This window comes from Carcharhinus amblyrhynchos, chromosome 20 (assembly GCF_965287045.1).
Source record: "Carcharhinus amblyrhynchos chromosome 20, sCarAmb.v2.hapA, whole genome shotgun sequence".
Taxonomy (NCBI): Eukaryota; Metazoa; Chordata; class Chondrichthyes; order Carcharhiniformes; family Carcharhinidae; genus Carcharhinus; species Carcharhinus amblyrhynchos.
The window spans coordinates 26,098,454-26,110,339 of NC_137343.1; the positions used below are offsets into that span (position 1 = coordinate 26,098,454).

At 39.2% G+C, this 11,886-nt stretch overlaps 1 protein-coding gene across 2 annotated transcripts in view; it reads right to left on the reverse strand.

Moving 5' to 3' along the window:
• Positions 1 to 11,854, reverse strand: part of tctn1 (tectonic family member 1) — a 32,268-nt gene extending 20,414 nt beyond the window's left edge. For both annotated transcript variants that reach the window (XM_080208275.1, XM_080208274.1), the window contains exons 1-4: positions 11,350 to 11,854; positions 9,771 to 9,891; positions 6,873 to 6,979; positions 5,526 to 5,683 (exon numbers count right to left, since the gene is read on the reverse strand). In XM_080208275.1, the coding sequence (XP_080064401.1) occupies positions 5,526 to 5,683; positions 6,873 to 6,979; positions 9,771 to 9,891; positions 11,350 to 11,602 (639 nt within the window). In that variant the 5' untranslated portion in view covers positions 11,603 to 11,854. The remainder of the gene's footprint in view (positions 1 to 5,525; positions 5,684 to 6,872; positions 6,980 to 9,770; positions 9,892 to 11,349) is intronic.
• Between the last annotated feature and the right edge of the window lie 32 nt (positions 11,855 to 11,886).

Sequence of the window (11,886 nt, forward strand, 5' to 3'; positions counted from 1 at the left end):
ACTTGGAAATTTCTCCTTGATACCCTTTACCTTGCCGGATCTCTCCGCTTCTCCAAAAGCCTCCTTAAAACCTGTTTATTCAATTACATTCCGTAAGTCAGCTTCCTTTCCAGAACAAATTCATTCCTGAGATATGGGAATCGTGACAGCGTTTCCATTTATTTTCAAATTCTAGTTGACCCCCAAGAAGTGACAGTAGATCTTCTTGAACCACTGAAGTCCACGTGGTGAAAAATGCTACCACAATGTTATTAGGTAGGAAATTCCAGAACATTTTAACAAAAGAAATAGCAGCAGGAATAGGCCAAAAGGCCCCTCTCGTCTGCTCCATTATGCAACAGGACAATAGCTGACCTTCAATCTCAACTCCACATTTCCACTCGATCCCCATATCCCTTGATTTCCTGAGACACCGAAATTTGTTCCAAGAACAACGAAGGAATAGTGATACACATCCAAATCAGAAAGTGTGACTTGAAAAAATAGTATTGCCATGCGCTTCCTTCTAGGTGCTAGCGACTGTGGGTCTGACAGATGCTGCCGAAGAAACCTTACGTTGTATTACATTTTTCAGGAAAAGATTTTAGGCAGCTATGGAGAAGTGAGGCAAATTCATAAAATCATAGAATTCCTACAGTGCAGAAAGAGGCCAGTCCCATCAAATCTGCACTGCACTGATTCTCCGACAGAGCATCTCACTCAGGCCCTATCTATGTAATCCCATGCATTTACCCCGCTAATCCCCTTAACCTACATACCCTGGCACACTAATAGTCAATTTAGCATGGCTAATCCACCTAATCAGCATATCTTTGGACTGCAGGAGGAAACCCATGCAGACACAAGAAGAATGTGCAAACTCCACACAGTCACCCAAGGCCGAATTGAACCTGGGTCCCTGACGCTGTGAGGCAGCAGTGCTAACTACTGTGCCACCGTGCCACCCTATTTGTTTAGCTCTATTAAATTGTTTAGCTCTACTAAAAAGTCAACGCTGTGAATGCACCTACACCACATGATCTGCAGCGCCTCACCCTTCTTAAGGGTAATACAGGATGGACAATAAAAATGATGGTCCAGCCAGTGACAACCACATCCCATGCAAATAATATAAACATTTGCACGATAAGTTAAACAGTCATCTTCATGCTATATCTATGATTCAAATTAATAAATGCCATTTGACCATGGTGCATACGGAAAAGCATTCCAGTCATGAGTCAAAGTCTTCAGAAGTAAGCAAAAAACATAGGTGAGTTGAAAAAAACATATCCAACTGTAATATAAGAACATAAGAACTAGGAGCAGGAGTAGGCCACCTGACCCCTCAAGCCTGCTCCACCATTCAATAAGATCATGGCTGATCATTCTGTGGACACATCTCCGCTTACCTGCCCACTCACCATAGTCCCAAATTCCTTTACTGTTCAAAAATCTATCCATCCTTGCCTTAAAAACATTCAATGAGGTAGCCTCAGCTGCTTCAGTGGGGAAAGAATTCCACAGATTCACAACACTTTGGGTAATGAAGTTCCTCCTCAACTCAATTCTAAATCTGCTCCCCCTTATTTTGAGGCCATGCCCTCCAGTCCTAGTTTCACCTGACAGTGGAAACAACTCTCCTGCTTCTATATTATCTATTCTCTTCATAATCTTATTTGTTTTTATAAGATCAGCCTCATTCTTCTGAACTCCAATGAGTATTGCCCCAGTCTACTCAGTCTCTCCTCATAAGCCAACCCTCTCAACTCTGGAATCAACCTAGTGAATCTCCTCTGCACCCCCTCCAATGCCAGTACATCCCTTCTCAAGTAAACTGTATACATACTTTAGGTGTGGCCTCAGCTGCAACATAACCTCGCTTTTTCAACTCCATCCCTCTGGCAATAAAGGACAAAATTCATTTGCCTTCTTAATTACCTGCTGTACCTGCAAACCAACTTTTTGAGATTAATTCTCAAGGACATCCAAGTCCCTGTGCACAACAGCATGCTGCAATATTTTACCATTTAAATAATAGTTCATTTTGCTGTTAGTCCTACCAAAATGGATGATCTCACATTTACCAACATTGTACTCCATCTGCCAGACCCTTGCCCACTCACTTAGAGTCCCTATATCCCTTTGCAGACTTTCAGCATTCTCTGTACACTTTGCTCTGCCACTCATCTTAAGTGTTATTTGTGAACTTCAACACACTGCACTTGGTCCTCAACTCCAAATCATCTATGTAAATCGTAAACAGTTGCTGTCCCAACACTGATCCCTGAGGCACACCACTAGTCACTGATTGCCAACCAGAAAAACACCCATTTACCCCCACTCTTTGCTTTCTGTTAGTTAACCAATCCTCTATCCATGCTAATACATTATTTGTAACACCGTGCACTTTTACCTTATGCAGCAGCCATTGGCGCAGCAGTTTGTCAAATGCCTTCTGGAAATCCAGATATACCATTTCCACAGGTTCCCCATTGTCCACTGCGCATGTAATGTTCTCAAAGAATTCCACCAAATTAGTCAAACATGATCTGTCCTTCATAAAACCATGCTGCATCTTTCCAATGGGACAATTCATATCCAGATGCCTCACTATTTTTTCCTTGATGATAAATTCAGGCATTTTCCCTCCTACAGAAATTAAGCTAACTGGTCTATAGTTATCCGCCTTTCGTCTATCTCCTTTTTTAAACAGTGGCATCACATTTGCTGTTTTTTTAAACTGCAGGAACCACCTGAGAGTCCAGTGGATTTTGATAAATTACTACAAATGCATTTGCTATTTCCCCCACCATCTCTTTTAGTACCCTGGGATGCATTCCATCAGGGCCAGGAGACTTGTCCATCTTTAGCCCCATTAACTTGCCCAACACTATCTCTTTCATGATAATGATAGTTTCTAGGTCTTCACCTGCCATAGCCTTCTTGTCATCAATTTTTGGCATGTTATTTGTGTCTTCCAGTGTGAAGACCAACACAAAATACCTGTTCAATGCCTCAGCCATTTCCTCATTTCCAGTTATTACATCCTCCTTCTCATCCTCTAAAGGACCAATGTTTACTTTAGCCCTCTTGTTCATTTTATATATTTGTAGAAATTTTTGCTATTTGTTTTTATACTCTGAGCTAGTTTACTCTCATAATCTATCTTACTTTTCTTTATAGTTTTCTTCGTGGCTTTCTGTTGACATTTAAAGATTTCCCAAGCCTTTGGTTTCCCTTTAATCTTTGCCATTCTGTATGCATTTTCCTTCAATTTGATACCCTCCTTTCTTTCCTTAGATATCCACAGCTGATTATCTATTTTTCTACAGTCCTTCCTTATCACTGGTATATACTTTTGCTGAGCACTGTAAAAAAGCACTGTTCCTCAATTGTCCCACCATAAAGTTTTTGCTCCCACTCTACCTTAGCCAACTCCTCCCTCATCCCATTGAAATCTCCTTTGTTTAAGCACAAGGCACTGGTATTAGATTTTACCTTCTCACGCTCCATCTGTATTTTAAATTCAACCCTACTGTGATCGCTTCTTCCAAGAGGATCCCTAACTGTAAGGTCATTAATTATTCCTGTCTCATTACACAGGACCAGATCTAAGATAGCTTATTCTCTCATAGGTTCCATTACATAAGAACATAAGAAATAGGAGCAGGAGTAGGCCATCTAGCCCTTCCAGCCTGCCCCGCCATTCAATAAGATCATGGCTGATCTGAAGTGGATCAGTTCCACTTACCCGCTTTCTCCCCATAACTCTTAATTCCCTTCTCTATCGGATATCTATCTACCCGTGACTTAAATATATTTAGCGAGGTAGCCTCCACCACTTCAATGGGCAGAGAATTCCAGAGATTCATGAGTGAAGAATTTCCTTCTCAACTCTGTTCTAAACTGCACCCCCCTTTATTTTGAGGCTGTGCCCTCTAAGCTGTCCTTTCTAAGCAGGAAGAATCTCCCTAACTCTACCCTGTCAAGCCCCTTCATTACCTTGTGAGACTCTCCAAGATCCCCCCTTAGCCTTCTAAACTCTAACGAGTACAGACCCAGTCTATTCAATCTCTCTTCATAAGCTACATACTGTTCAAGGAAACTATCGCGGATACATTCTAGAAACTCCTCCTCAAGGCTACCTTGACTAACCTGTTTGACCAACTGAAACACAGATTAAAATCCCCCATAATAATTGTTGTACCAGTTTTACGTGCATCAGTTTTTTTTTGTTTATTTCTTGCCCCACCATGATGTTATTATTTGGTGGCCTATAGATCATGGTTATCAGTAACTTTTTCTCCTATTTCTAATTTCTGCCCAAATGGATTTAACCTTTTTTCCACAGAACCTATATCATCTCTCAGTACCGCCCTGACATCATCCTTAAATACTGGAGCGACACCACCTCCCTCACTTTCCTGTCTGTCCCTCCAAACAGTCTGATACTCCTGGATATTTAACTCCCAGGCGAGACCATCCTGGAACCATGTCTCTGTAATGGCCACCAAATCATACTCATTTGCAATGATTTGTGCTGCCAACTCATTTACCTTGTTTCGAATGCTAGGAGTGTTCAGATAAAGTGCTCTCCTGCTAGTTTTTGTACCTTCTTTTTGAATTCCATTTATTGCATCTCCTGAGTTCTCTTTCCTTTTAACTTTTTTCCAGATTTTTGATGTAGTTGGAAACTTCTCCCCATCTTTGCTCCCTCCTTCTCTGGCCCCTTACATAGGTTCCCATCCCCCTGGCATATTAGTTTAAACTGTCCCCAACTGCTCTAGCAAACATTCCCCTCAGGATATCAGTCCCAGTCCCGCCTCCCCCAGAACCGGTCCCAGTGCCCCCAGAATCTGAAACCCTCTCTTCTGCTACATATTTATCCAATATATCCTGTCATTTCTATTCTGCCCTACATTATCCGTTTTCCATTGTTTAATATACAATTGTAATCAATGCTCAGCTCCCAAATTGCATTCTGGAAATAACTGTACATTTGTGATGGGGCTGATCTGTTCTCTGGAAAATACATATTTTGAAAGAATCATAGAATGTTTATAGCAAAGGAGGTCATTTGGGCCGTCAAATCTACACCAGTTCTCTGCAAGAAAAGTTCAATTAGTACCACTTCCCCACCCTTTCCCAATAAATCTGCATTTTAAAAAATCTCCAGGTGCTGTCCAAATCTCTTTTGAAGAGCACAATTGAATCAGCCTCCACCACATTCTCAGGCAGATCCTAAATACTCACTGCATAAAAAAATGTTGTATTTGCTTCTGTTGCTAATCACCATACATCTATTTCTTTTCTTTCTCATCACCTTTGCCATAAGGAACATCTCTTCTCATACATTCTTGTTGAAACTGCCCTGCTCCCTGTGGTTTTGAACATTTCTATAAAGTCTCCTCTCAACCTTCTCTTCTCTAAGGAGAATAACTCCAGCTTCTCCAATCTATCCCTTGTAAGCAATGCCTCCCATTCCTGGCAAAAATCAGACCAAGTAAAATTTGGATCATTTCCAAGGCACTTAGAATTACTACCTGATAACTACTTGGCATTGAACTGGATCGATATGTAGATCGTGTATTAGGAGGTGCTTCAGCAGTACTGAAGGAAAATCCACCAAACTGTTTCATTAAACTGTCAAAGTTATCAGTGGTTGGCACTTCTGGGGCAACAAATGATGATCCTGCCCTGTCTAAAGATTAAAACATGAACACAAAAACAGTTAGATTCAAGTAAATGTTTGGAAACAAACTGTTACTTATAGAATATATTGCCTTTTGCAATAGCAATGAAAATACTGAACATTAACTATTCATTTACTAAAATAAACTGCTACTTCAGTGTGATATATCTGTGTTTTTGTTTGAGCCTGAAATAATAAAACATTTATTTTCTGGTATCAATTCTTTTGGTTGACATTAGCATTGACAAAGACATCAGGCTCATTCAGGTTCAGTCCTTCCTTGCAGACAGATAACTTGATACAAGTGACATTTGTCACATTTTATTAAATGACAGGAAATATGTAAAAACTAAATTAAAAAGGAATTCAAATGTAACTCTTTCTATAAATAAATATATAAATGCAATGTCTGGTGAAATACTGCATCATTGGAATCAGGAAGATGCTAGTTTTTATCCAAGACTTGTGCAGAGTTACTCATTTCAGCTAAAATATCCACTAAAGACACAACTTTTGTTTTTGAGTTTTATTTTTTCAAAACCCTGGCTGAAAAATAAAGATCAATCAGGATCTTCATTCTCAATTGTTTTTAAAAACCCATGCCAGCAAGCATGCATATTTGACTGTTCAGTGAAGACGTGACAGGATAATAGCATTGCTTATTGACCATGCTCATATGGGAAGGATAGCCAAATGGCTAAGGTGTAGGTATATTAACAGTAATGGAACTGTACTCCAGCTGATAAAAAAACTTCAGGAGAGACAGATCAGAAGTTGGGAGGCATGATACAAGTTGATGCAGAAATAATTTTGAAAACCATTAGAAAATTCAATTTCCGTTCAATTAGTCAGATTGACAAAAATTTGACAGTTAAGAATGTCTATAAATGAGAATTCTATGAAGTATCTCATTTTCAGAAACTATACTAATAATATTTTTCATAAACAAAGCATGAACTGATCAAGATTACTGTTTTGACTTCTAGTTCCTATGATTGATCTATTTTTGTTACACATGGATTGCTCGCACATGCTCCTATGCCAAGTATGTACGAGTAATTTTTATTTCATTGGCACATGTGAAATATCAAGATTCATGTGCAACTAATGACTATTATAGAAAGACACATATTGAATTTAATGCATAAAACAAAATATTTAAGAAAACAGATCAGATGCTGCCTCTTTGGGCACTTACAGTTGTTTGTCTCAATACAAAAGATGCTGGGGTTAATCAAGGATATAGATTTGTTCCTGTCCAAGAAGTATGTTGCAGCCTTTGGATTGCAAAGTTTACGGTCATCCCTGCACAGAGTTCAAGAAATGTTCATACATCAATACATTAGAAATTTATGTTTAGTTCACAAGGAACAAATGGAGAACAAAAATATAAATAAAAAGGGATGCAGCCTCACAACAAAAGTTACAAAGTTATGAAAAAATTTCAAAATTATAATATTAGAATAGGAGCAGAAATAGGCCATTTGGCCCATCGAGTCTGCTCTGCCATTCAATCATGGCTGATTTCTGGTAGGTTGTTAGGTATTAAATGCAAAGCAACAGAGCGTTCCATCTTCAGTAAAGTGAAGAAATTAGATCTTGCTTTGCAAAACCACAATATTTTGTAAATCACACTAACAATCATGGAAAGTGGGGAAAATACGCCATCATTTTAAAGGGGGAAATCAGGATTAAAAAAAATTGTTTACAGATGGGTACAGATGGGAGGGATGAGTGCAGTTCAAATTGATCACCTCCAGCACATGACAGTCTTCTGAAATATTCCATTAAATGTCTCCACTCCCCTAGCCTAGTGTTCCAGTTCACTTCAGCCAGGTCAGCTTTCATGCTTTCTTAGTTGCCCTTAATTTGTTATTGACCCACTCCCTTCCCTTTCAAACTGGATGTAAAATTCAATCATATTGTAGTTGTTACTATCTAGGGGTGCTTTTATTCGGAGGGTCATCAATTCTGTCACATTACACAATACCAAGTCTGATACAACCTACTCTCTGGTTGGTTCCAGAACACGCTGCTCTAAGACACAGTCTTGAAAGCATTCTATGAATTCCCCATCCCAGACTACTACTGCCAGTTTGTACATTGATTAAAATCATCCATAATTATTGCTATCCTTTTATCTCAAGCATCCAATATTTCTTCTTGTATACTTTGTCCTACCTTGTGCTGACTGTTGTGGGGGCATGTAGATCACTCCTACTGGAGACCTCTTTATCCTATTATTCCTCATCTCCACCCAAATTGACTCTACGTCCTGATCTCCTGAACCAAGATCATCTCTAACTATTAAACCAATTCCAATCTTGACTAACAACACTATCCCTCTAACTAGCTTCCTATTCTTCTTGAATCGTACACCCCCTTCAATTTTTAGAACCCAGTCCTTGTCATCCTGTAACCATGCCTCTGTGATGGCTATCAGTTATATTTATTTACTTCAATGTGCACTATCAATTCATTCACTTTGTTATGAACGCTACGTGCATTAGATACAGTACCTTTAATTTTGTCTTGTTATCTTTGTAACAGCTAGTCTTGAATATTTGTGCGTACTTAAGTTGGAATTTCCCTGCCCCTTCCTGCTGTTCTATGACCCCATACTGTAGTCTCCTACCTGGAACTGACTCCTTGTTTTACTACACCTACCCAAGCATGATCCTTCATGAACCCTCCCTCATCAGCTAGTACTCGGTGTATACGTACTCAATTTACATTTTTTAAGACATTATCATGAAGACATTAGAAAGAGTGCAGTAACAATTCATGAGACTGGCTTTAGGGATGAGATACTTCAGATAGATAGATAGCGAAATTAGAATTATTCTCCCTGGAGAAGAGAAGGTTGAGAGGAGATTTGATTGAGGTACTGTAATTAAAATCATCCTGTCAGAATAGAAAGGCAGAAACCGTCCCAATGGTGAAAGGATCGAAAACCAGAAAGCACAGGTTCAAGGTTAATGGCAAAAGAAGCCAAAATGACATGAGGAAAATCTTATTCATGCAACCAGCGTTTCAGCTCTGGAATGCACCACCTGAGAGTGGTGGAGGCAAGATTAATTGAGGCTTTCAAAAGGAATTGGACGATTATCTGAAAAGCAAAAAATTTCAGGATGATAGGGAAAAGGCAGCAGATTAACAACAGACAAATTACTCCTTCCGACGTGAGCACAAGCTGAACGGGAACTTTTAGTCACCACTATGATATAGATAGCACCTTAAACATGGTAAAAGATAACAAGCCAGTTCTCACAGGATTCTCAAACAAAATTTAATACTGAGTGCTGCACGAACAGATATTAGGGATAAAAATAGGTTTTAAAGACTGTTTTAAAGGAGGAAAGTAAGATAGACAGGAGGAAAGATTTAAGGAGTGAGCTCCAGAAACTAAGGTGTGGTAGCTGCAGGCATAGCCATGTATTTAAGAGGTTAGAATTGTAAGAGCGCAGAAATCTTGAAGGTTTATAGGACTAGAGGAGTGAGGACGGGCAAGCGATTGGAAAACAAGGAAAATTTTAAAGTCAAGGCATTGCTTAACCAGAGCCAATAGTCAACTAGTAAATACAGAGGTAATGGGTGAATGGGATGTGCCATGAGCTAGGGCACAGGCAGCAGAGTTTTGGATGACCTTAAGTTTACAAGGGGCACAGCAGATTGGAGGATGGCCTGAAATGCACTGGAATGGTCAAGGTCAAAGGTAACAAAAAGAAGGGTTTCAGCAGTAGATGAGCTGAGGTAGGAGTGCAGTTGAATAATGTCACTGAGAGACAGGAAACAAAATGAAGATTGAAGGTTTTAAAAAGGAAAGCTTCTGAAAAGCAAAATACTGAGAGGTGTAGGAAAGAATTAGATAATGAAGAATGAATGTGAATACTACATGTAGCTCACAACAGATGAATGCAAAATAATACAATAGAAATCACACATCATTGGAATCAGTGAACTACAAAAAGATTCTGGTTGCAATTTGAGCAGGCAAGAAAATCTACATTTATTGGATCTCAGTAAACATGCTGTTGTGTCAATCAATTCAAGTTTAGGCAATGAATAAATGAATCAATTTCTCAGATAAACTTACGTGACAATCTGGACGTCACAGGTTGTAAAAGTAGTTAAATCATATTCTTTACAGTCTGGATCACAGCAGCAATTTATATCACATTGTTCCACCAATAAGTTGCAGACACATAAAGTATAAACTGAAAGAGCAAAAATATATGGTTGAATATAAGACCATAAAGTTATAAGAAAAAAAAGGCCAATTAATCAGCTCCTGTAGATTTGGTTGACGCATAATGTTGATATATGCAAAAACAGCATCTTTTATAATGTAGCACTCACTCAGTAATGCAATGAAATGAAATATATGTTCAAACCAGGAAGATCAAAGTTTCAAAATAGTTCTATTATAATTGTAAATTATGTGCCAAAAAAATCTTCCCATTCAAAAATTCAGTGAAAATTAATTTCCATTTGGGGAACACATTTTCCCCATCTCAATTTAATTTGGATCAAACATCTATTGCCATACCAATTCAAACTCAAAGTATTGCAGATGCTGGAAATCTGAAATAAAAACAAAATGCTGGAATATTCAGCAGGTCAGTGTGGAGAGAGAAACAATTCGTGTTTCAGTTGTGAACTTTGATTTGATGGAAGACACTGCATGAAAGGCTTTCTGCATTTCCTCCTCGCTCTCTAATATTTGAAGACAAATAATAGACTGTGCCATACTCACTTTCTTCTTTTTCCGGAATCCAATGTAGCATGATGAAAAAGTACAATTGTCACAGCAGTCTCTAATATAACATTGCAACAATCTCAACAAGCAGAGGTGTCTGAAATATGCTCTGCTCTATAGTCCAGTTCTCATGCTGGTTCTCATTTACCCCTCTCTGATTCTTTTCTAAATTACTAAGGTGTTTGAAAAAGGTACTTCAAAGCAAGATTAATGTTAACTGGTTCAGTCATAATTCCTGCAGTAACTGGTTCTATCTAACCAAACACAAAATATCTTCCAGGAATTCAGGCAAGCTATTTAGCTGCTTCAGCACACCTATTCATTCATCTAGTGATAACAGAAAATAATTGAAATACACAGCAGCTCCATCAGCACTTGAAAAAAGTTTTTATTTCAGATCCAGTCTTTTTATTAGACTCAAAAGCCATATTTTCAGGCCCTCTTTCAAGCATTTTCTTTCTTTTAAATTTCCAGGATTTGAACTTCTTTTGAATTCACTGTCTTACATCTCCTGAACATTAACTGAAATAAATCATTTAAAAAATCAATTCAATATTAATACTGATTGTCCATGGGAACACAGTAAATTCTGTTCCACTTTGAACTCTGCCCGTGGTTTTTAGGCATGATGTAGAGATGCCGGCGTTGGACTGGGGTGGGCACACCAAGAAGTTTCATAACACCAGGTTAAAGTCCAACAGGTTTATTTGGAATCACGAACTTTGGGAGAACTGCTCCTTCATCAGCTGAATGGACAGATGGGTTCACAAACAGAGCATATGCGCAAAATAAATCTGTTGGGCTTTAACCTGATGTTATGTGATTTGTTACTACGGTTTTTAGGACCAGGAGTAGGCCATTCAGATAAGATCCCTTTAAGAAAAAGTAGCCGAGCAATACAACAACATACACCTACCGTCTATTTGAAGATTTTGCAGTGTACCTGCCCGGGCCACAGTCATTTGTGGATGACTGGAAAAGGACACTGTTAATTCTGTCGAATTACCGAAAAGAACCGTAGTGCTGTCAGTTACAGATTCGACCTGACCTGAAGTGCCCACACTTCCAGTAAAGTTGTCATCTGCGAGCACGTAACCCACAATATCGATCCATAGACTGATCGAAAAGCCTCCCATCGCCATCAATAATAGAGAGAGACTCGACTCCATCACCGTGGGCAACCACTAAACAAGCGTCAGCATCAGCTTCCGGTAGGCGGGAGGTCTTGCGAACGCAATATGACGGGCAATATTTTAATAAAACAGATGACAGACCTTCTTTGCCGCTAGGGCGCAGTAAAAGAAGAAAAAAAATTAAAGCGCCGCGTGAAGTTTTGATTCGTGCGCGTAGGGAATCTCCATCCGTCAACAGGCCGTTTGAAAGAGGACTTCAATGGCCATAACGGTCCAACGTTCGGGAAGGTTCTGGGGCGCGAGGCGGCCACTCGGCGAAG